Consider the following 24874-nt stretch of genomic DNA (forward strand, 5'->3'; position numbering starts at 1 on the left):
CTGAAGCACAGTGCAGACTCTGTACAACTCTACAAATGGCTGGATAGCAACCCAAGCAGCAGGCATGCATAAGTCATGTTGGGATGAGGTGGGAGTTTGTATGCTCAAGGGGAATTTAAAACCAAAAATCATTAAATAAGCCTCCTTAGGATTCTAAAATGTGATGTTAACTCAAAAGTATTAATGTTAAACTGGTGGCCAGTGAGAGGCTTTGTCGGGGTTGTTTTGTTCTTGTATAATGGAACTGATACGCTTTTGTTAAAAAAGGAAAATCAAAGAACACAGCAATGCAGTTCCATTAAAGGACTGGGCATATACTGTAAAGATGCTAAAAATATTCCCAGTGTGGGCTATAACTCTTCCTGATGAGTGATGCAACCAAGCCTCAAGACTTTATAAAGTCTGACCATGGGGCATTTGGATCCAGGTTTTGACAGACTAGCAGAAATCTTATGTGCAGGTGCAGGTCCCAGTTCTGAGCTTATATTTCATGCTTTGTTGAATCTGGATGTAGAGTTTTGGAGAAAGTGAGGCATGCTCTGAGTATCTTAAAGTAGTTTTAAATCACAGTCTGGCTTTGCATTTCCGTGGTGGACATCACAAAGTATTTTTGTTCTGGACTCTATATGATCTTTTACTAAAGCCTCTTGCTTCCAGTGTCTAATATTCTAAAGAGGCCTATTCATTTTGTAAAAGGCTCTGCTTTATCATTGGACTTTCTATGGTTCTGGTTGTCGCTCTACTGTTTTCTTACTTGTCATCTTTTCTTCCTCCTTTAGTTGGGTATGTGTTTGAAGTTAGTTTTAAAGGAATAAAATTGCACCCATTTATTTACATAGCAGCTGTCAAAGCATGATATATCCAGAAGTAAGCACACAGAAAAGAGTTCATCCCCTGGTTTGCTATCTTGAAATTGCAGGGACTTGGGTTTTCTAAACCCTTCTCCTTTTTATGAGTAATGATTAAAAGGACAAAAAAAAAAAACCCTGTCAGGAGCACAAAACCTCTAAGTTATTGTCACACTGGTGTCACTTGCTAAAGCCATGTAATAGGTTAGTGGGAAAGACCTTCAGAAGAAACCATCTCTGTGGTTTTCAGTGGGAACTCGGTATAAGAAAGCTGTAGCTTAATTCCTTACAGTGTTTTCTTGGCATCAGCTATATCTCTTCAGCTCTTACTCAGGTCAAAAGAAAGGGCTGTTTTGTTTTGTGGTGTTTTTGTAAGAGTGTAAAATAAAATCTTAACAGTGTTTTTCTTTTTAATATTGGGAGCATAATAAGGTCGCTTAAGAAAAAGAAAGCCAACCAGTAAGCCTGGGACGTCTCTCATTTCTTTAACAGCTACATAGTGTGTGCAGCTGAGAGCTGCCGGTTGGATCCTAGCAGGGGAGAAAACACTTTAGTTTGTTTGGTTTGTATATGGAATAACATTTTTCTTGCCTTGCAATACTTGTTTGTCATCACTCCCCCTTTGTGTTTATGTTCTGCTTGGAAATAGTCTCTGTGCTGTATATGCATTTGCCAGGATGTGCACATAAACAATGTTCCATTATGGCCCGCTCTGCATACTCCTTATTTACGCCATATACATTCAGCAGTAAACACGTTGGGGCATGACAGAGAGCAAACTCTTCTAGGCCCCTTTTTTCGGTTAGTCCAGACTTTCTGCCATATGCTTGCTGAGGTCCCACTTCTATTCATGTTTTTATTAGGTAGAAAAAAAGTGTCCAGACTTCCAACAAAGCAGCTTTTGTGTTCTCTGTCAAAAAAAATCTTCTCCTATGAAATGTTGATAGAAGTACCCAGAGCCCTTGTGGGGGTGCAGAGTCTGAATAGGCCCATGGTGAAGGCACGGGAGGGGAGTGCAGGGGAGCTGGGGTAAAACTTTTGCTTCTTGTGTGCTGTGAACGATTATTGCTTAACTTCTTTTTCTCTAGTTTCGCATTTGGCAACCAGGGTTGTACCCCTCATCCCGATGTTTGTTACAGAGGCGATGTTTTGAGGGTGTTAAAGGTTTTCACAGTTTCAGCTGGAAGAGATGAGAGAAGCAAAATATTGTTTAGCGTAGCATAAAATGGAAGTTTCATTTGGAATATATGCTGGTTAGTAAAACTATAGAACCATGGTAGAAAAGTTTTACAGTGGCATAAATCATTTGTAGTGACTCTGCACTTGAAAATGGTCAGATTAGATCTTTTTCTCATTGATTTTGTATTTGGTTAATGATTCCAGTCCTGAGATCATAAAGCTATGTAAGATGTAAAAGATACGGAAGAATATCTTTAACCTCTACATTTAAGCTATGTATTTCTTTTGACATTGAAATACTGCAATGACCTAGTAATGTTTTTCAATGTTTTAATTTTTGCTGATGTACAAAAATATCACGGAAGAGCTGATTCGTAATTATTACACATGGTATTGCATAAATTTCTTCCTAATTAAAAAGCTTCTAAATTCTGAATAATCAATTTATGAAGGCATATGGTTTTGACAAATTATACATTTAATTTCTAAAGATTTATTCGAAATTTGACCTGCAGCTAGTTAATTATGTCTATAGTACTGATGCAGTAGTACTGGAGATTGATATAATCATATGGTTGTGAATTTATTTGGATATCGCCAACCTTAGTAGCAGGACATGAGAATACACCTATATTTTGTACCATCTTGTTTATTTTGCAGGAAGGAATTAATTTAATGAAGAACACAAATATTTCATAGGTGCATATGAAAAGGTACTTTCAACAGAGCGTAAGCATAGTGAACCTAGTCCTTCAAGTTTTACCCTTTTAGAGGCTACATTTCCAATGGCATCAATGGTAGTTTTAAATGAATAACATGAACTTAAGAAAAAAAATCCATAATAAGAAATGAAATTGATTTTCACTCGTTAATTTTCAAATTATTTCTGAAGTACCTCTTTTTGGCCTAATTGCCATCCACTATATTGATACTCTTAGTTTTATAAAGTCAGCAGCTAAGTTATTCAAGAAGAGCTTTTAAGATATTGTGCAACCCAAATTAAATAATAGAATGTAAAATTATATCTTTCTATCCCATCTCGATTTACAAGTGGTCTGTGAGAACCACACAAAGAAAATACAGATGAACTTTCAGAGTGTGAAATGTTTAGAAGAGCGAGGATAGCTTGAACATGTCGGTGGTCTTTCTAGTAACATGCAACATTACCTGTTTTTTAAAACCAATTAAGAAAAAATCAAACTTAACAAGGTTCTCAGTGTTATTAGAGCAAATGAATTTCTGGGTTTTTTCTGACTAATCCTAGCTTAAATCAGGGGTCAGGAGCTGGTACTGAGCAGGGAATATCCTTCATGAAGAGACGTTGGGAGATATGCATTACGCCTGTGTGTCTGTATGCGAGAATGGTGGGTGAGAAAAGAGGAGCAGACTTGGATCATGGCTTTTCTCCTCTTAACCTTCAACTGAAAGGGTTCCTGGGTCTTCCAGAGGAAAGGAAGGGTATCGTCTTACCCTGCTTCTTTGAAATGGGGCAATGTCAGTGGTGTCAAAAGGGCAGTGGCCTGCCATTCCTGACCTTGGTTAGTGTTCATGGTACTGTGAATCCAGTTTTGGGTGTGTAAAGGAGAAATGAGATAGATGGTTCTGTTACTACGACCAGAAGATGGTCAGAAATAAGTGTATCTTACATCAGCCTGATCTCTTATTTTCTCCACTGGAAACCTAGTAGCTCTTTTTTCCTAATAGCGCACAGCTGTGGCTCACAGCAGCAAAGTGTGACTGCACAAGGTGCATCCTGAGTGAGAACATGTACCCTTCCTGCTCCCCAGAGTCCATCTCGGGCTTTCGCAAAGGAGTAAACTAATGGGGCTGAATTATAATGTTTTAAAAATAGAGAGCTTTGTCCTAGGTTTTGACATTTGTAGATTCAAACTTTGTTGTTTCTGATAACTAGGAGAACAGGAACAGTATTAATGCTAATTGTGTATAATATTTGTACTTACATTCAATGTACATACACACAAATTAAAGCAGTTCTAAAAACAAAATAGGGAAATTGCTGTAATGAAGTAAATTGAGATTCTCATGTAATTACTTGATGATGGTAATTAGGACTATTAGGGAAAAAAAATTCAGCATGGTAAGATTTGCTAGAGTGTTTTAAGTTTACAGTAGTCAGCCTGTACAGTTTTGGATGAAAGCAACACATTCTCTGATGGTGAGACTTTCTCTTCTAGATCAATTACTACCTCTACCAGCTTCAGTAATTATCTAGACATGGGTAGGCGGAATTTGGGTGAGAGAGACCACTGGTACTTGACAAATGCAGTCCAGATAGGATCCCCACAGACTAAGCATGAACCATTTTATGAAAAATACATTGTTTTGCATGTCACAACACCTGATGATATAAAATATAGACTGACCTGAACTCCCTGCATTCTCTGTTCCTTGTACCATTAGTATCCCACGGTGAGTCAGATAGCTTTTCTTTTACCCTAGTAGCATTCAACTCATTTTTTTTCCAACCAATTTTTGCAAACCTATGAAATAATTCTGAAGCAGGAGGAAGAAAAGGTCTCTTAAATCATGCCAGATGTGTTAACTGGGAAAGGGTTAATCTGCCCCCAGGAGTTGCTGTGTAACTGAGCCCTGCTGGGAGAGTCAGGGTTTCCAGCCAATGAGACTCAGCCCGGCAATACAATGCATCTATCTTGTGTTTCTAACATGTTGTCAGTTACTGAAATTTTTCTGAACTGGAATTACACTCCTGCTCCTTTCATACTCTCCCGCCGAGTCTTAAATAATTGTTTTCCACACCAAAGTTAGAAAATAACAGTACAATAGCGTGCATTTATCCCTGGAAATGTTACTTTGGATAACTTCGAGTAGCGTGTAGAAAGATCTCTTGTGCTCCAAAACTAGGAAACCTGTAAAAGATGAGATTTCCCAAAGAACTTGAGGGTAGCATGCACCGGTTTGCTTTCAATCCTCCAGAAAGCCTTCTCCTGCCTTTTTGTTCGCACCTGTGCACGCATCCTTCAGCACATTTGCTTATGCAGAAAGAGTGGCTAAATATCTCAACCTTAAGCTGTTTCTTCCTGCCTAAGGTATTTCAAGAAGAAGCCAGTATTGATTTTCCCTGCTTCCTCATTAGACTCTCTCTTTAGCTATTCCTCTGCTCTAAGGCCACTCAAGACTTGAGGGCTGAAGCATGAATTCTTTAACTTCTCCTTTAGAAGAGCCAGGTGTGTTTTCTCAAAGTCTCACAGCTCAAGTGAAGCCTCTGTGGTTGTGCCAATGTATTTGTATGGAAGAGGTGGCACTCCTGAGAGTTTTGTTTTTCTTTTTTCCTAGAGGAGATCCACCCACAGCCCCTTTGAAGGCTACTGAGAAGATGCGGGAGAAACTAAGCTTGGCCTGTAAAAACACTACTTAGGAATCTCTGCTTTGGCTGTTGGGTTCTGATAGGGAGCAAGAAAGTGAAGTGGTATTTGTCAGTGTGTCGTTCAATTCTCGGTAAGATGTACTTCACTTCGATCTTTGTGCCTCATTTTTTCCAGCAAGATTCTGCCCGATAATTTGTGTTGGCAAAGCTTGCAGCCTTTCTTACGTGCTTGTGCAGTCCTGCCTCTGAGTGACATTATGTTCCTGTGTTGTTCAGCTAGCAGAATAGGTTTGAGTATCAGTGGTGTGCACTTGTACTTTTAGTAAGTCTGTTTAAAAAACCACCAAACAGGTTTTAGATAAATCCAGGAATCCAGCAGGTGAACCTTTAACTTTTTTAAGTCGTTAAATAACATGTATTCAGTAACTTGTCATTTAGTTTAGTCATTTAGGATCTGGTTGTAAATAACATGATGCTGTGCTTTTTAAGGAGAATTCCAGCACATTTCTCAGAATTGGGAGTGTGCACATGCCTCATTCTTGTTACTAAACCTCCTGTGAGTTGAGGCTTACTTTCCCCATCCATCAATCTCAATAATTCCTTGTAAAAGTAGGGCTACAACCCTGTCTTCTGGCATATCCTTTGGGATACTTCATGCCAAAGACAAAATGGATGGCTGCAGCAAGGGCAAGATCTCAGAACCACTTTTGCGAAGGAAAGAGTTTACATCCACACATTCTTGTTTGCATGTCTCTGTATAAAAATGGGTGAAGTCTGTTCTTCTAGTAGCATGATAAGAATGCATGGAAAATTTAGTGTCCCCTGAATGAGGAGCCTATTCTTAAGACATTTGCCGCAAACTGTGGATGGATTAAAAGGGAATGGGTTTTTAAAGTGTGATGGCAAGGCCTGTGCAGAATTGTTCAGTCAGAAGGCAGCTCAAGATATCAAAATGAAGAGTTTTGGGCTGGTTTATGCAAAACAAAATCGATAGTTTTATAGACCTGTCAAGCCTGATATGCTTCATTACTTGCTTAGAGACCACCTTGCACATCCTCACTACATGTAGCATGAAAGGTCCCATGAGGGCAAAAAATTCATGATATTTCACAATGGGTGGGCAATACACTGCTGACACTCAGAGTCTCTAACTGCACCCCAGCTCTGTAAGTCCTCTTTGATTAAAGCATGTGTGTCAGTCGTGGTTCCCTAAGCATAGCCATAGTATGTCTGGACAGTATCTCTTCTGTGACCCATTATGGGAGTCTTGCAGACCAAAGGTATGGGAATTTGCAGATGAATTTACTCATATAGGACTAGCTTAATGAAGCAGGTTAAGACCATGCAGATTTTTCTTTATGGGCTTAAATTGCAGAAGTAGAATTCGAGGAACGTGCCAAAGAACAATCTGATAGGTGTGTTCTAGTAGAGTTTGGAAACCAGGAAACATCTTGCAAGCATTTTAGACTGGACATCATCTTGCTGCCATTGCTTGTTCTAAATGCAGGTGGAGCCTGCATTTTTGCTGAGATCTGGTCTATGTTTGAATGTTACATTGGTATAACAATGTAGGGTGAGAAGGCGATCTAAAAGAGTTGTACTTGCAATATCTGGGTCATGGAGAGTTATTGTAGCATAAAAGGGATAGACAGACTCTCTTTCCTGCTTAGAAATAGTTACATTATTTCTAAGTTACACCTGTATGCTTGTAAAACTGACCCTGTTAGCAAAGTTTACTTTTCAGGCTAGTAATAAAGTTACAGTGATACTAATGTGCCTGAGATGGGAGGACATGTGCCCTCAGTTGAGTTCACTCAGGCTGTTCCCCAAACTGCACAAACAGAAAATATATCTGCACGTTAAAACAAAGTGTGACTGTACAGTGTGTTAGGACAACAGGCAGAGTAGAGGTGTTGGCATGATGACCATCATTACCAGTGGATTTCAGGTGGTGTCATCACATTGTCATTGTAGTCATTACCTCTGCTAGCCAGGTAGCTGTGCCAGCACATTTACCAGTCACTCCTTCATTCTGCTTTTTAAAATGCCCACAGATAGGATATTGGACTATTCTTTCAGTGTTTGATGTAGGTTTGGGAACTAGCTAAGTGGGAATTGGATTAGCATGAATACATGTGTCAAGCTGCCGAGCTGCAGATCTATTGCAGTTTACACTAATGGCATAATCTAATCCAATCTGCATCAGGCTTTACGTGACCAGAGCTCTGCACAAGTGCATTTTTGGCTGTTGCTGGTCTCTGGGATCCCTCCATGTTGGTCATCCCTGAAACAGTGCAGGAGCACAAGCCCTAAATGCTGCTTAAGTCTGTCTTAAGTTAAATAGGGCTTAAGTAAGGTTCAGTCTTTGTTGGAATGTATGTCTGCACTGACTTGTAGTTCCAGTTACTTCTTGATGACTTTAGTCTTTTGTTGAAAAAAAGACTAGGGCTAATTTTCCATTAAGAGTTTAAGCCGCCATTAGTGATCCTCTAGAAATACCGTTGTCTCAATTTCTGTTCTGATTCTGGGTACAACTAGGGTTGTAAGTTCTCTTTTTTTGGAACTCAATTTATTCTGCATTTTCTAATACTATTTATTTACACATTGTGAGACACCTTTCAGGATTTCAGAACATCAGGAAACACTATCCTTTTATTAGGTAACTCTTTTTCCTTCCCCCCTCCCCTCCTTAAAAAGAGACAGAAACAAAACAGTTACCCGAATAGCCTTTTGGAATCTCTATTTTCTTTTTAATGGAGCTCTGTGCTCTTTCACCTTCAGCCGATACACTACACCTATATGCATATTCAGCATATAGGAAACTTTATTGTTAGAAGTAGTATTCTCTGCAGTTTAATATTCAATATTTCTACTTGCTTTTCTGCTCTTTCCTACATCTTGCTTCTACTTATATTTTATAGACCTCACATCCCTCATTCTCCCTGGATTATATAATGCAACGTGTCAGTGCCGTGCATGGCACTCCAGTTACCTCAGGATTTCCATTATAACTCAATGTTTTGAGGGATTTATAGGCTAGCAGTAAAAATTTCTTTTCTTGGCTAAACCTTGAAATGGCAGTTTCTGGTCATTTAAAAAGAAAACAAAATGAAGCAAACTTTTTTCCTTTCCTTTTCTCCCTTTCTATTTAGCAGTGGTGTTTGCACTGCAGGATCCTCCTAAACAGCAAGTGTAGAGTCGTTATGTAGCCAATTTTTAACGTGATAATGCTTTTTCTTTTTATATCCTTCAAAAATGCGTATCATCCCCTCTTCAGGCACATGATGCCTCTGCCTCTTTGCCAACCTTTCTGGAGCCTATAGCAGTCCACCTCTGGGGCCTCAGAGAGGTGCAGTTTGTTCTGTGTTTTCCTCTATTTGCAATATGGATGAGTTCTACAGTGATTTTAAAAATATATTTATCCTTCTTTGTCTCACAGCCCAATAACTTGCTATCTCCTTCTGTGTCACGGAGCTACGAATTGATCACAATCCAAAAGGACACTGGCTATATGTGAATATCTAGAGAACATCAGGGCTATTACCAAAAACAAACTCGCAAAGGATATTAAATCTCATGCTTTAATGCTTAAGTGATTTGCTGTTAGAGAACAGGCTACTAGAGGACCTATGGGTGAGTTCTACTCTGCCAATCTCTAGGGATTCCTGTATTTTCCTTAGGAAGATCTAGTAGCAGTCACTCTTAGAAATGGATAGCTGAACCAGATACACTTCCAGTTTTATCATTTAGGGCAGTTCCCTTCCCCTGGCTCTGGGCCAAAGGAGTGTACAAAATGCAATTTGGATTCTAAGAAATGTGGTCATGTGCTCAAGTTTGTGGAGATGAATTATTTTTATAGCCTTTAAGTTAAGCAATCAGCTTTAAAGGCATCTTTACAAATACATACCCACTGATTAAAACAGACAAAAAGCCTTTATCGGTAAGTGACTCGCAGATTGGTTGCATGCCCGAGTTCTGGGTTTGGAGCTGACTAACTCTGCTTTTCCCATCTAAAATAAAATACTGCTCTGCACTGAATAGTCTTTTGCCAGTTGCTGTTGTATTTCAGGCCTGAAGTAACTCTTCCTGTTACGTGCGAATTCCTTTTCAGTCATTGTGAGCAGTGCATAGTAGCATATAGCAGTCAGAAGAACCCCCTTTTTGACTTAATTTCACTGTAATTCATACTTTTCTGTGTCATTTATGCCATTTCGTGCCAGTAATTTTACTGTTTTATTTTCTTTAGGGCAATTGTTGCTCAGGATTGATACCCATTTCCCCAGGACTACCTTGGAGTTTTAAATATTCAGCAATTCTCTTGTGACCCAGTGATTTTCTTTCCCATAATCTTTTGACATCATTCACATGCTTGAGACTCAAGGAAAACATCTTTCTACACTAAAAAATACATGTAGTGCAGGGGGATTCGGGTTTTCGGATTTGAAACCCTGTATCACTACTTGGAGGGGGGGTGAGGAACATGCCAAGGCAGACAAGTAATGTTTCATATTAACATCTATTCTCAATGAAGAGGTAAAAATCAAAGCCTCTGTGTGTGAGGCAGGGTTAGTGAACTGCCAGTGATTCTCCCAGCAACTGACACAAAGGAATCTGTGAGTATCAAAGCTGAGGCAGCAAGCTTAGTGTCAGCTCTTGCCTAGGGAGTAGAAGAAAACATCACTTTGTCTCTGCTTTCACTGCTTAAACACACACATCATTCACTAGTAACCATTTACTCTGCTGTCAAAACTGTTTCAAGAGAGTGCTACATTTGATTAATAGTAAAATGCATGCAAAAAAAAGTCCTCTTCCCATGAGGTACTTCGTTTGGGAGAATTTTTGCATGTACTTCTTAATTTTTTCATCCTATAAAGATGCCTGTAATATTCCAGGAATACTCTGTTGCTTCTAGTAAAGTCATTTTTGTTGGAGAGCCCAGTGCACTCATCCTAATTCCAGTTAATGCTCTCTTTCTCTTAGCGAAGCATATTATGGCATCCTCAGCCTCTTGTACTAACGAAAAAGTGACCAGCACAAACATGTGTGCCGTACATGATTCATAGTGCTGCTTTCTGAATTGTCCAGTGGGTAATTGCAGTACAAAAACCAGAGAAACAGATGTAGACCCTAAACCTTGGCTGTAAATTTTTGTTTTATGATTATGGGTTTCAAATGTGCTATGTCACACTGACAGATATACAGTAACACCAAAGGAAATAGATTTCTGACTTGAACTTTTGCTTTTTATTTCACTTGTGGCTAAGAATATGTTTATTGTAAAGTTTCTGCCATCACAGGCTGAGAGAAAACAGATCAAAGCGGTGATGTGAAATCACAATTTCTTTACACAGATAAAGTGGAAGATATTGGAGAGCTGTTGCCTACTCGCACCTCTAAGGGAGCAGGGTAGGCATTTAAAGTATGTGGAAATACTTAATGTTTCATTGCATTTGAATTAGAGGGCTATTAGTTCTCACAATAATCATGGTTAATCCTGATCTAAATTAGAAAATACCCCCTGTTTTATGAATGTAGCTTTTCCTGATAATCTGTTTAAGAAAAACAAGTACCATGCTGGAAATATGAGATACATAAATTATTGTATTGTAGAAATAGAACGTGAGCAAACCATTGGGCTATTTGAAGAATTTGTTAATTACATGTGGTTTTAGTAATAAGTATAAGCATTAGCACAACTATTATTCGTAATAAAACATGATGAGCTACCTGGCTCATTTAGAGACAGTGAGAAAAAGCCATCTTTTTCAATTCATTCACGCAGTTAGGCGTGACTTCCTGACATTTACTTTCAGAAGTTGCCAGTCTACATTTTGAGGTAAAACAGCCAGGATTTATTTTTAAATACAGTATGCTAATGGAATAAACATAACTGTATTTCTGTTTGTCTGATTTTGTTTATTTTGACTCACATGGGCAATATGTTTTTCTTGGCATAAGCTGAAACTGTTCCAAGAGCCTTAGTCTTACAAAATGCTGGTTTTTCCCTAAACTGGAGGCTGACAAAACATACTGTGTTTTGTGTCATCCTTTCCAGTTATTTTTGTGGAGAGACTTTCTACAGATTCCAAACTTCTCATGTGTCCTGTGTTATCTGGTTAGAAAATGCTGCCTTTTAATTTAGCTTTGCTACTCTAAACAAAATTGTAACAACATGGCCAGCTCAGTTTTTAACAAAAATTCATCTGCTTTTCTGCCTGCCTTTTTGATACAAGCGAATGCTGCTTGCTGGGCTGAAATGGTTTAAACAAGCCTTCCCTGAAGGATGGCTTTTTTAGTAAGTGTGCTGTGCATAATTTTTGGATTACAGAGCGCAGGAGTTTCTTCAGCTGGAGGAGTCTGGGCTGGGGGAGGACACCCCAACGGACTGAGAAAGTCCTTAAAAAGTCCTTAAAAACATGCTGTTGAACTCCAGCATTTGCAACTCTTATGCCTAGAGGGAACATGGGAAGAGAGGCTGCCTGCTGCAGGGGCAGCCAGAGCTCTCCCCTCGGAGGGGAAGGAGGCTAAGAAAAGCTTTTGTTTTTATCTCTTCACATGCATTTGCTCCCAAATTGCAGCAGGTCTTTTTGCTGGCCGCTGGTTTTCAGTGTGGGTGTATCAGTTTCGGGGAACAAGTGCATGCGCTGTGTGGAGGGTTTTGTTGTGTTTTGGTTTCTTGTTGAATTCTAAAACATGTGTAAAAGTTTCGTTAATACAATCTGCAGGCATTGTCAGAGAGCTTTCGGTTCATCAAAGGACTTTTTGTGAAGAGGGGACACTGCATCCATTAAAGTGGCTGCGCAGGTCCCAGAGTGAGTCTCTCCCTGGCGTGTCTTTACAGTCACCAGCTGTGTGCCAGCTCTGTGCATAGCATCCCCTGCCACTGCCTCACTCCCATCTTGGGCTTTACAGGCAGTAATCAAGGGTTTGTTTCCCAGTTTCTGAACCCCAGCTAGCTTTGGGGTGGGAAGCGAGGCTCCTCTGTGCCTCGGGAAACCTGGCTCTGGGCTGGTGCTCAGTCCACCGGGGCTGAGGCAACTTGACTCATTCACTTAAAATGAAAGTGTGCACATGTTTGTTGAGCTCATGTGCTTTCCAGTGAGCTGAGGGAGTGTTTCTAGGCTGTTGTTTTTCATTAGTAAAGCGTCCATAGGAGTAAGGATTGGCAGAGGCCTCGATGGAGTCTTTCTCTGTGAGCAAGATGTTGCAGAAAGCGCTTATTTACTTGAAAAGCACAGGGCTACCTGCTTGGCTTTGTGTAAATGGTGGGCCAGCACAATCCAAAGGAAGGCCTTGACAGATAGTCCTGCCATGAGGGAGGGCTGCTGGCAGCGTGGCTTTGTGGAGACCTCAGTGTGTGTTTTGGTGGGAGCAGCCCCATGCCTTCAAAATGGCTGTGAGGGGGGCAGCCATGGCTACCTGCCCCAGGGATCTGCCCTCCCAGCACCAGGTACCTGCTCATGGCCCTTCTGCCCTCCTGGGGAGCTGGTGCTCATTAGCCCTCTGAAAGCTGATACAACCCCTCCAAGGCCACACGAGTGGCACCAGCCCCTCTCTGCTAATTGGAGACAGGCAGGACCTGGTGGTGGCTGGGCTGGGGACAAGAGGGGATGTGTGGCTGCTCTGAGCTGAATGGTGAGGACAGGTTCTCTTGGGCAATGGTGCCTGCCAAATGTGGCCCACTGAGGAGACCTGGAGGTGCTGGGGGGTTTAGGAGCCAGAGTTAAGGGATGAAAAATGGACCTGATCCCCACACACCCGAGGAGGGACTGGCCTGTGAGGTCTCTGCCAGGAGTAGGGCTGGCGCCAGCAATGTCTCTGCTGCTGGCATTGAACAGGGGTCCCTGCTGGTCTGCACAGGGGCTGTGTTAGGATGAGGCTGCTCTGAGTCCAGCCCCACCACCCCATAAGTTGGGGCGAAGCCCACAGCTTTGATACAGCAGCAGAAGCCTGCACCTCGCTTGTGCCCTCTCTGGGAAAGAAGGGAACGGGGAGGGGGAAGGCGCAGAAGTTTTAGCAAATTGAGCTGGAATTCTCCATTCTTTACAACGTCCGAAAACATCGCTGCCTCAATTCCCACCCCCTGTTCCCCTCCTCCTCTGTTTTTTTGGTTGGTTTGGGGGTTTTTTGACTTTATTATTTTGGGTCTGTTTGCGAGCTGGCTGCCGGTCCGTGCCCGCCGGGGCTGTGCCCGCTCAGCACCAGCGGGGCGGCTCTGGCAGCGCTGGGGCCAGCCTTTGCCTGCCCGCCTGCCTCCTTTCGCCTGCCTGCTTGTTTGCAGGGCTGCTGGGAGTTGTGAAGGCGTGTGAGAATCCTGGGAGCTGGTGATGTCAGACCGCTTGGGTCATTTGAAGGTTAGCAGCCTGGGAAGGGTTCACGGAAAGTTCACTCGCATATATTAGGCAATTCAATCTTTCATTCCCTGTGACACAAGTAGTAGGAAGTGAGCTGTTCAGAGGCAGAAGCATCTATTCACAGCCGAGGGGGATCCCGAGTCCCTACCGGAGCTGTTTTATCCTGGGGAGGCGGGTGATCGGCACAACGCGGGACACGGCACGCACCCGGCGAACGCCTGAGGAGTAGGACTGAGTCTAAAGAGATTTTGGGGGGAAATTCGTAGTAACTAAAACTTGGAATGCCGCTTGCTTCCCCCCATCTTGCTGGATTGGCTGGGCAGTCTGGAAAATGGTAAATGATCATTTGGATCAATTACAGGCTTTTAGCTGTGTTGTCTGTCATAATTCATGATTCTGGTCTGGGAAAAAGACCAACAGCCTACGTGCCAAAAAAGGGGCAGAGTTTGATGGAGTTGGGTGTACTTTTATGTGCCATTTTCCTCTACACCTAGAGGAAAGCACTTTTGCAGGCATTCTGTGCAGGGGGAATCATGTTTGACTGTATGGATGTTCTAGCAGTGAGCCCTGCTCAGATGCTGGATTTCTACACTGCGAGTCCGTCTTCCTGCATGCTCCAGGAGAAGGCTCTCAAAGCATGCTTCAGTGGATTGGCACAAACAGAGTGGCAACACCGACACAGTGCTCAATGTAGGTCCCAACTGTTATTTTTCCAATTTAAACCTTCTATTATTATTGTTGTTGTTGTTATTATTATTGTGTATTTGAAACATAAATATTTTTAATTAAGCACAGGGGTAATGGGGGGAGGGAGGTTTTGTGCAAAATGTGGTTCGCAAGCTTTTTTTCTCCTTTTGTCAAGAAAAGAAGCACCAGACTGCTTTCTGTTTATCCCTTCTCATGTAGCATATTGATCCTAACAACAGTTGCGAAGCCAAGCAGGAACACATAAAATTATAATGTAATAGAGCAAATAACTTGCAAAACTCCAACCAGTGAAGGACAAATTTACGTAACATCTCTGTGGTAGTTTTTTTTCTTTGCCTCCTTAATCTAATTTTATAGCACTTCTGATAATCTAGATGCATGTTTGTCTCAAAGTGCATTTTAGCAGAGCAGCCAAGCAATTAAAATACTGCTCTGTACAGTTCTTGCAAAGGTATGGAATTGCATTGGGTAGATGCCATTCCAAAAATCAGACAGTAGTTTTAAGTTTCCTAAGAAAAAGCAATATTTCTTTGTACTGACCTTGCTGCCACCTTTCTTCTTCACTTTGTTGCTCTAAGAAGTTGCTGTTTTGCTAGAAAACTACTTACTGTGAACACCCTTTGAGTTTAACCATCAATTATTTCTATACCTTGAGATTCAGGCAGCGTTGCACTGGTAACGGAGGAGGGAGAGTTAGTGGCCGGACACTTCTGAAAATGTATTATTATAGGATTTTGTTTCGTTGCTGAAGTACATAGATGGTAAACAATGGCAGTATTTTATCACCACTGTTTAAAGTTTGAGAAATGACAAAAAGTGCCAGAAAGCATCATTTTATGCAGCTTATAAAAGCTTGCAGGATGCTTCACTGCTCTGACGGTGATGTAGATAAATGACTTGGCTATCTATCAAAATGTTTTTAGCACACTCTCAGGCACTTCAGTACACCATTAACTGTATAATTCCATTTGAGATTTCTGTTTTGCGGGATGTTACAAAGTTACTTAGGCATTAGAATAGTTCTTCCTTCAATACAGTTTTATTTCAAAGGGGTGAAGGGCGGAATTGAAAAAATGTTTCTTGAAAGTGTGTTTTTCACTGTGCTCAAAACTTTTCAGTCACCATATGACATTTGTGTGGGTTGAGTAATGAAAACAATTGTAAAAATCAGTGACTACCAGCCCACGACACTGCAAATGTTTTGATGTCTTTACAGCTAAAATGAGCTGTGAAGTTCAGCATGGGATGTTTATTTTCTTCGCGCTGCTTTCAAAATGCTTCAAACAAGATACAAAACAAAGCTTTTACTACAAAGTAATGTTTCTAGCTATGGGAGAGCTTCAGTTAGGGGAAACAAAAAAAGCCCCAAACAGATGTTTTACTGAAAAGGCATTTTCCTCCTTCCATAGTTTAAACTTTACTATAACTTCAGTGGTGATATAGCGGAACTTGGAATTAAACAAACTTTCCTGGAGTAGGAGGCATATGCTCTTGTTAAAAAGCTTACATTCGCAAAATGTTCTTTAAATAATTTCTGGCTTAAAAACGTCCTGCTCATTCTCTTGTATGTTGTTAATACCTAGAAGCAGGATTCTTAAAACCAAAATATACGGTGCTTGTTCTTGGGCAAGTTAAACACAGGCTTACCCTTATCAGAATGGAATGAGTGGTAAATATGTCATTTGCCTAGGGCCTGTGATAAGAGACAAGTGTTGATAACAGCAAAGTTTAGCTAATCAAAGAACTCATATTAACAAGAGTAAATAAAAAATACAGGAAAATGCATTCAGGAATCCAGTCTCGTAACTTTGTAAGCAATAGGATTAATCTTCACTGCATGGGAATTTAAAATCAGGCCGAAACCTGAATCATAATACATTGGCTGTAATTTGAACTGTGAAAGTTAATGGTATAGAAATGTGGAAAAGCAGTTTAGTTAAGGTCCAAATGAATAATTCTCTTTGATTTCTAGAAAAAGCTTTGATTCTAATTTTGAAGAAAGTGTAAGCACTTCATGTGTATGGGTAAATACATGTAAGTGGATTATAAAACACTAAAATTCTCTCAACATGTAAGATTTTATCTTGCATCTCATAAAAATAATGACAAAACCAGAATTTTTGTGGTGCAGAAAACTTTTAATGGTTTAAAGGTTGCTCCAGTGCTTGTAAATACAAAGATAGCAATGTTTAATTTTAACTCGAGTGTTTCCCCATTCTCTACTTTTATGAAGACCTCTGTAATTTAATTCAGTGTAATCGTAGCCAAATTTTGAAATTGTTAGGCATGTAACAGATAAGGTTTTTTGGTCTAATTTGTTGTTTTATTTTTGGCTCTGCCATAAAAGCAGGACACCTGCAGCCATTGCTTTAGGCCTTAGAAATATTGCTTTGATAGAGACGTGGTTGTAGAGTAAAAGGTAAATGGTTGTTGAGGGAATAATACATGGATAGTGCAGACTCTGAACAGGCAGGTAACAACCCCGGACAGCATCAGGGTTTCAGTTGAAATGCTGGCAGAATTGGCAATTGCAGGGGTTAGGGCGGAATGCTGTAGGTCTCCAACTTCAGCACATCTTCAGTATGTTAATCCCATTATGATTCACTAATCAAGCACGCTCCTGCAGCATCACGAATTTGCTAGTCCACAAGGGTCCGCAAAGTGAAAATACAGGGTAAGGCACAACACACACATGACCTTAACTTGTGTGGTATTTTTTTTCCTACCGCCTGTGGGAGGAAAACCCTGCTACGGCTTTACAACGCAAATGTTAGCCACTGTATGTTGCAAGATGTGTTACCAGCACGCACAAAAATACCTGATTTTGTGCTCACGTGTCTTTATGTTTTATGTGATATTAGATATTGTGGATTTAAAAAGAAATTATTTATTTGCAAAGAAATGTATGGACTCAGAAATCAGAGTAGAACAGACTATGCTTTTAATCATGAGTCATTCTCATGCCTTTTCTCATAAGATAAAAATCATGTCAGTAATCACATTGGGCAAGAATAGTTCTTACGACAACAAAATAGTAAAGATTGCAAGAATGAGTAATTTAGACTCTTTTTAAGTAAGGTAGAATTTTCTACTCCCTCATAGTCCAGCAACAACAGATACTGAGAGAAAACTAGGAACTTTTGGTGAAATGTGAGCTAACTAAATACTGCTGAAGTGGGAACAGGACAGGCCCTGAGAGAGGACCTGCAAGGAATGGTGATTTGGTCTTGGAAAGGCCTGTTAAAAAAATCTTCATTAGTCTTCATTAACTAAACAGGCAAAAAAAAAACCCACAAATCAGCAGGCCCAAAACAAGAGTAAGTTTGTTTGGCAGCATGTAGTGTTTCAACTAATATCAAGTAGAAAACTACTGCCCTACCGCATGTTGTTAGGCTTAGAAGAATAAGAAATTTGATGAATGCAAAAGTTATGGGTATGGCAGCAGAACATAATGGGATGTCGAGGCTCACAGAGTATATACAGTTCTTATTTCAGTTTGGTAGGAAGTGTTTGCCTGGAGAGGATCTAGCAGGTATTAACTTTCATAAAGTTCGTGAAGAATGACTCTAGAAGGCGTGCATTTTCCTTCTGAATTCTGGATCATTGCAAAGTTTGGGTCAGGCTCTCTTTCCCTGCAAGCGCTGGAAACATCTGTGCTCAACAGAAAAAAGCTCAGTACTTTATTTTCTTTCATCTTTCTGAATTTAAAAACAAACAATTTGAAGTGAAGAACTTGTAATCTGCATTCCCAAGTATCAAATTGCTGCAGGTGTGTTTGCTAGTGCCCAGAAGGCAAGATCTGCTTGAACCAGGTTATTTTCTTTAAAGTTCATCTATAAACTTTACAGCTAAATCACTAGGACTGACTTGCTCAGGGATACAGTCTTTGTTTAAATTTTTATCCTTGTAGCTTAATGCCCTGAAATATGTGATGGAAAGAGTTTGTTTCTGACCCCCTTCATTAAAAAAAAAATGCATAGGAATAGTTTTCTTCCAAATTAATTGAAATGAGAACAACTATTCTCTATGTAGACCCTGATACAGTCAGCCTGTATCAGGAAAACTGCTGCTGGCATAGGAAACTTAGTGGACACACACCACTGTCAAAAACTCTGGCAGTCAGAAATGATGAGAGGCGTTTGCTGGTGAAGTCCGGGTGGGTGAGCATGGAGGAAAAGCAATGTATCTTTGGGTGACTCCCTGCTTGCCTAATGAGTCTGTGCAGCAAAGGTGCAACTTGTCAAAACAAAGCCAGGCTGTCGTGGTGCTGCCTTGCCTCGAAGAGGGTTATGGTGAAGTTAAGGAGTTGAAAGAGAGAGATAATGTTTCAGACAGCGAAGTTAGTCATCCTCACATCCAGTTAAATCCCTGCTTACTGCTGAGCTGTCTTCGTTAACCGTGTGTCATGCCTGCACCGGGCCCTACAGGGAGAGAGGTGCCGTGGTTGGCGATTATGCTTCCACCTCCCCTAAACATCCCAAGCGACTGCTTTTGCTCAGGTCTAATTTATATACCGCCCTTTACGCAGGCGATGAAGTGCGGCTGTGTTACACAGCCAGCACTTCGATTTGGGAGCGGGGTTGTGAAAAGGACATTGTGCTCAGGACTGCCGTCTGCTGCAGCCGGCTGCGCCGTGCCCCATCCTATTGAGACCTCAAAAGCAGAGCACAGCTACGATGAGTTTCGAGATCTGTTTGGCCATGGGGACCGGTGCTGGTATGCGTGTGAGTAGGGAGGAGCATCCCTCTCCCCCTCACAGTTTCTGCCTAGGGGGCTGGCAGCAGCCTCCAAGCAGCAAATTTACAGGGGTGGGCGGCTGGGGCCAAATCAGCTGTGGTTTCAGAAGGCTTTCCAGAGCTTTGCTAGGCTGTAGCATGCAGCCCCATGAGGAAGGATATCAGTTGATGTATAAAATGGCCAAGGAGCTTCGGTAAATAGACTTTACCCTTCAAATCCAGAGGTCCTGGCAGCGGCTGTGTGGGAGGGTGGGGTTGTACTTTTCCCCTTCCTGTACTTGGACACTTTTGATTATCCAGACTTTCTGGGACTGAGCAGGGCTGCCTAATAACAAAGCCTGCATAATATAATTGCCTAAATAGGCCTATTGTCCTTCTCAAGTCACTGTGCTGTGAAATCTTTCAACTTTTTGCTGAAAATGTTGCATCTAATGTTTAGATGGCTTAGTGGCTACGGCAAGGAGGAGATCTGTTTCTCTCATTTCTCATTGCTGCGTGGTTGAGAAGCTGATTATATTCCTGCCCCCTATTGATATTTAGTCCTTTTGGGAAGCAAATATTTTAGCCCCTTCTGGCAGGGAAAACTGCCAAAAGTAATAGGCCTGGAAATACAAAGCTATGATTGATTCTGACCTTTGCTCACGTGCATGAAGTCTGTCCCCATGCACTGTGACCCATGCCACTTCTTGCTGAAATCCAAGCCCTTTCAAACCAAATGGAACCATGAAAATACAAGCCACGAAATGCTCAAAACTATTCTAAAGTAACAGAAAGTAATAATTATTTTCTCTGTACTGCAAGAAATGGTATAGGCAGGAGGGCAGCAAAGCTGGATTTTCTAGCAGGCAAACCAAGAGTAATGTCTTTCATCTGCTGCTGCCTTTTTATGAGAACCATATTCTAGGTACAAAATAAACAAACTGGTATCATGTGGAAATGATTCTTCTGTGCAGTTTTTCAGTCACAGTAATCTTAGCTGTTCCTCTTAATTGTAATCAGTAAACAGCTTTCAACCAAAAACGTGGAGTTTAAATTGTCTCTTTAAAAATAATCTAAGATCTGGGATTTTATTAACTGTCCCTGCATGAGCAAATACGTTTCAAAAGTTAAGAATGTCAGAAACAGTAGCCTAAAGTTAGCATCCTAAATCCACATTTCATGGCTTCATTCCCAAATATGCTGAGCATCTAGGAGCTCCCTCAGCATTTTTAAAAACAGGCAACATATTGAAATGACCAAATGCTTTTTAGAACCTTCATTTAATATTAAAAACTTTTAAAGGACTTCCGCACTTTCCCCAAAGTGTATGAAAAAGTAATTAAATGACAGAGTTCAGAACATTAACAGTGGAAATAGAGACACTTAAAAGACAAAGTAGGACTTGTTTATAAAAACATATTATTCTTTCTATAAATTTACAAGTCAACCAAGGTTTTGTCCCTGTATTTTATCTGACTCACAGATTTCCCTGATTCTCAGTTTGCTTCCTTACATTAAAGTCCACTCATCACTTATTTATCTGAGTCAGTTTCAAACTTGTGGTATAGACTTTAATAGCTAGATTATCTCTCCATATACTCTCTCATCATTAGCAGCTGCTCAGGATTGATTCCCAATGGCAGCAGATTAATATGACTGTGGTCACTGTGCATTTTGCTTATTTTGGGGAGGAGGAAAGAGGTGAAAATCTAGCTTCGTTCAGCTCATTTTAGTAATCCGAATAGGAGCGGAGAACTTGCATCATATGACGGGGCAGCTCACAGCAGTTCACCAGCATGGGGTTCCTGTGTGAGAACCTCCCTTGTACATGACAATCTGATAAGGATATCATGTGGTTTGGAAACACATTCCCACAATGTTCACTTCTTTGTCCCTTTATTTAGGAGTGGGTAGGAAGAAAGCTTTTTAGCAAACTAATGCCAGCCCTTATATAACTGACCCCACTTTCTTTTAGCGTCCTGTTTGAGCCTTACAGTTTCTTCAAGTACTGTTGTTAAGGGAGATGGAAATACAATCCAGCAAGTCTATGTAAAGAATCTTGGACACAGAGTGTATAATACACCTTCTGTTCCCCTCAGACAAGGTGATTTTTCTTTCCCATGCTTATACCATATATAAACTGAATATTGCAAAACTATGTAAGTTAAATATACACAAGCAAGTGACACTTGTATAGGTTTAACAGGTTAAAGCTTGAATGAGTATTTATAAATTCTCAGAGTGTTCTGGATCTTCACCACTAAGGGCATGATGTTAAAGTCCATCCATAGTTTGGAGGGATTTCCGTTTTATGCACTTTCAGTGACTTACATTTTACCCTCTAAGTGCATCCCCTAAGAAAAAGAGCAGAGAAACGTCTGGCAACAAAGAGGTTTTTTTAGCACAGCTTAGTTTCTTTTAGTGGTTTGGAGGATCTCTTTCCATTGAACCATAATATTTTTCTCTAGGCTCACATTGTATTTTTAGCAAGGCTCTTTGAACAATAAAATGACAAATTAAGTATAGTTTTTGTCTTTTAGAGCCCTATCTAGTGAAGCACTTAAATGCACTCAACCCTCCACCCTGGATTTTAATAAGAGTTTCGGACGCAGAGTGGTTGTACACCACAGAGCCTGTGGTGTATGCATGAATCAGTACTTTTATGAAATACCAGTAAAAGCTCATGCCATTGCATTGGATATTCAGCACAATGAACATGCAACATTTCTTTTCTTCTTAGAAATAAAGAAGGATCATTCTCCTTTTAAAGATATATAGCAGAGGTGCGGAACAATTAAACAAGTTGCCGATGTTGCACCAACCAGAGAAAACTACATTTTCATTAAAGTCCACTCATCACTTATTTATCTGAGTCAGTTTCAAACTTGTGGTATAGATTTTAATAGCTAGATTATCTCTCCATATACTCTCTCACCATTAGCAGCTGCTCAGGATTGATTCCCAATGGCGGCAGATTAATATGACTGTGGTTGATTTAATACAGAATTCCTTCAGTGGGTGCTTCAATCCTAGAAAGCCATTTGTGCCCGTAAGATACAAACAGTGGAAGGAATGGTTCCATTAAAATAAAATTAAATAATAATAATAAAAAAACCCAAAACACACAAACACACAAAAAAAAATCCAAACAACAGTCAAATAATAAAAAAAAAATCTCTTAAATCCTGTGATTTTTAAATCTGAATGCAGCTTGAGGTGAGTTTCTGAAATGGCCATTACACCGCTGGAGTGGTCTTTTCTGCCCAGCTCGCTGCACAGCAGCACATCACCTAGAGGTGTGTGTCTCCTCTCTTCCTACAAGACTTCACTGTCATCTTTCCAGTCTTGTATCAGAATCACTCCTCTGCCAGCTGATGGCCAATACCACGAGGATTCCCAGGTCTCTGTGTGATAGGTGGAGGTAGCAGCATCCAAGTTGCTTTAAATATTTCACTTGTTTGCAAATCCCGATCTGGGATAGAGTTGTTGAGGCACAGTGCAGCTGTACCCTGGCTTTCAGGGGTCTCAAAGCCTCATGCCCCCAGCACTATTCCTCAGGCACTGTCTTCTGGCAGAGCCCGGGACAGGGAGCGGGCTGCTCTGCAGCTCACCTCTCTGAGTCTGCCGAGTGCCTCTTTAATTCCGCACCTTGTACCCAAAATCCCACCATGAAGACCAGCGTTGCCTGTCTTTCCAAGACTGAACATTCACTCGCACACCAAGGAAAAGGAGCTGGAAAACTGTGTCACAGTGCCATCTGGCGATACCTGCCCAAACCTTCCTTTGGCAAGGGCTGCAGCCGCCGAGGCAGCTGATCCGCAGGCAGATGCTTTCCCCAGGACCCTGGTTCAGGCGCAGGGAAATGTCTGTGCCCCCAAACGTCGATTCTCTCCTTTACAAACCTTCCCTTCCTAGCAAAGAGCACTGATCCACCAATATACATTTTTGGCTTGGGGCACAAGTCAAAGGGCTGGCTAAAAAAGTCAGGCATGTGTGACCTTTCTCATTGTTAAGATAAGGTCCTGAGGGTAAGGTTGGTTGTTTTTAAGCAGTTGTTCATACTTCCGTCTCTCAACTTTTGGTCTGAGGAGGTTTTTTTCCCCCATATCTTTCAGAGTATTCCTTTGCATTGCTTTGCTGTTTGGGTTTCTTCTTTTCATTCACTTGAGGAAGGAATTTTATTAGTTATTGGATCAGGTTATATGTCAAATCCTCCTTAGTGGCTGGCTGGAAAGTCTTGGAGACCAGTCTTTCTTAAAGATCCTTCTGTTTTCACCCCAGGCTTTGAACATTAAGATGTAGAATGCAGAACAAATGGCAAATCTCCTGTGTCTTTCAGATACTTTTTCAAAGTGTCTTTGATGAAGGAGCTAACAGAAGAATATGCTTCTCCCAAGTCCTCATCCCTAATGAACCTCAGCCATTCTCTCTGCTTTTAGAGAGCGCATTCTGGCTGTGTTTTTCTAGTTGCACATGTCATTGCATGCTATGCAGGTTAGGTATGCGTGTATTGCCACATTCACTTCTCTGAGACCATGCCAAGGAGGATCCATGATCCCTCCGAAGTTTCAAAAGGAAGCCTTTGGCTGCCTGCAAGAAGTCAGAGCTGACTCATATCCTTCTGTGTTGGTTTTTTTTTTTGACACCCCCCCCCCATCCGAATCCTTTCCTTTCTCTGTGTTTTGGAGAGGTCCCGCAAGACTTCATGGTTGAAGCACAAGCTATGTGTTAGGAAGCACTGCATGCCTGGAAGCAGTTTGGAAAACTAGCTGTGCCCCTCTCCCTGAAATGGAGTCAGGTATGAACACTGCAATTGTTCACAGGGCCTGTTTTCACCTTGACCAGACTGTGAAAGCAGAGCTTGGTTACAGCGTGATACACTGATACTGCCCAGGGACACTGTGTTTTGCTTTTGCTAACCTTAATTTCTGTGCAAGAACAAGAATATACTCTGACGAAAAGAGGTGAGGAAGAATGACGCAATTAAATGAGATTAAATCGGAGTATCGGTTTCCCTGGAACACATATTTGGCTCTTTGCCGACAATCTTTTCCCCATTTTTCAAATAAACACATATTTTCACATGATAACTCTATTTGAAATATTAATGCTTCCAGGGCTGCATTACCTTTGTTTCTTCATCAAAGTCCATTACTATGAAAAGGCTGCTGTTCCTTAGGCTGTTTCAGCTTCAAAAGAATTTTAGGGCCTGGTCTATTGGAAAGCTCGGGGGTATAATTAGTGAAAATGGAAATAGATGCAAGAGAAATTTAGTTCCTGATGTTTTAATTTAGTGTAGTACTGCCATGTGTTGTTGAAGAGGATTCTTAAAGGCAAACATAATTATTTCATTATGGTCTTCAGAATGCTTTCATTGGTCTTAATGACAAGAAGCTGCATGAGGAGTCATACATTTTAATTAGGACTTCTTATATTTACATCAGATAAATAACAAATAATTGATGAAAAACAAAGTCTTCTGAATGGATGATTTCACACGGAGCTCTGGTTACAGTTTAATGATAAAACATTTCTCTTATTGCTTTGCATTTTAATTATCTAGAATTATTACTCTAACAAAGATCTCAAAATACTGTTATTTCCATGCATTTCATTAGTTTCACAACTAATTTATATGACTTTGAAGCTAAGAGAAAGGTGTTTTTCAACATATATCCTTTACAATCAGTTTCCAGCTCTACTAATTTCACTTTGGTTTCATTT

At 40.8% G+C, this 24874-nt stretch overlaps 1 protein-coding gene across 4 annotated transcripts in view; it reads left to right on the plus strand.

Moving 5' to 3' along the window:
• Positions 1–24874, plus strand: part of RARB (retinoic acid receptor beta) — a 309913-nt gene that overhangs the window by 202706 nt on the left and 82333 nt on the right. For 2 of the 4 annotated variants that reach the window (XM_030496212.1, XM_030497034.1), the window contains exon 1: positions 13826–14417. The exons of 1 other annotated variant lie outside the window; for it this stretch is intronic. In XM_030496212.1, coding sequence (XP_030352072.1) covers positions 14261–14417 — 157 coding nt within the window. In that variant the 5' untranslated portion in view covers positions 13826–14260. Of the gene's footprint in view, positions 1–13825; positions 14418–24874 lie in introns of those variants that run through there. One more of the 4 variants, XM_030497887.1, reaches the window with a different exon arrangement.

The sequence above is a fragment of the Strigops habroptila genome, chromosome 1, assembly GCF_004027225.2.
Source record: "Strigops habroptila isolate Jane chromosome 1, bStrHab1.2.pri, whole genome shotgun sequence".
In the NCBI taxonomy this organism is placed as follows: domain Eukaryota; kingdom Metazoa; phylum Chordata; class Aves; order Psittaciformes; family Psittacidae; genus Strigops; species Strigops habroptila.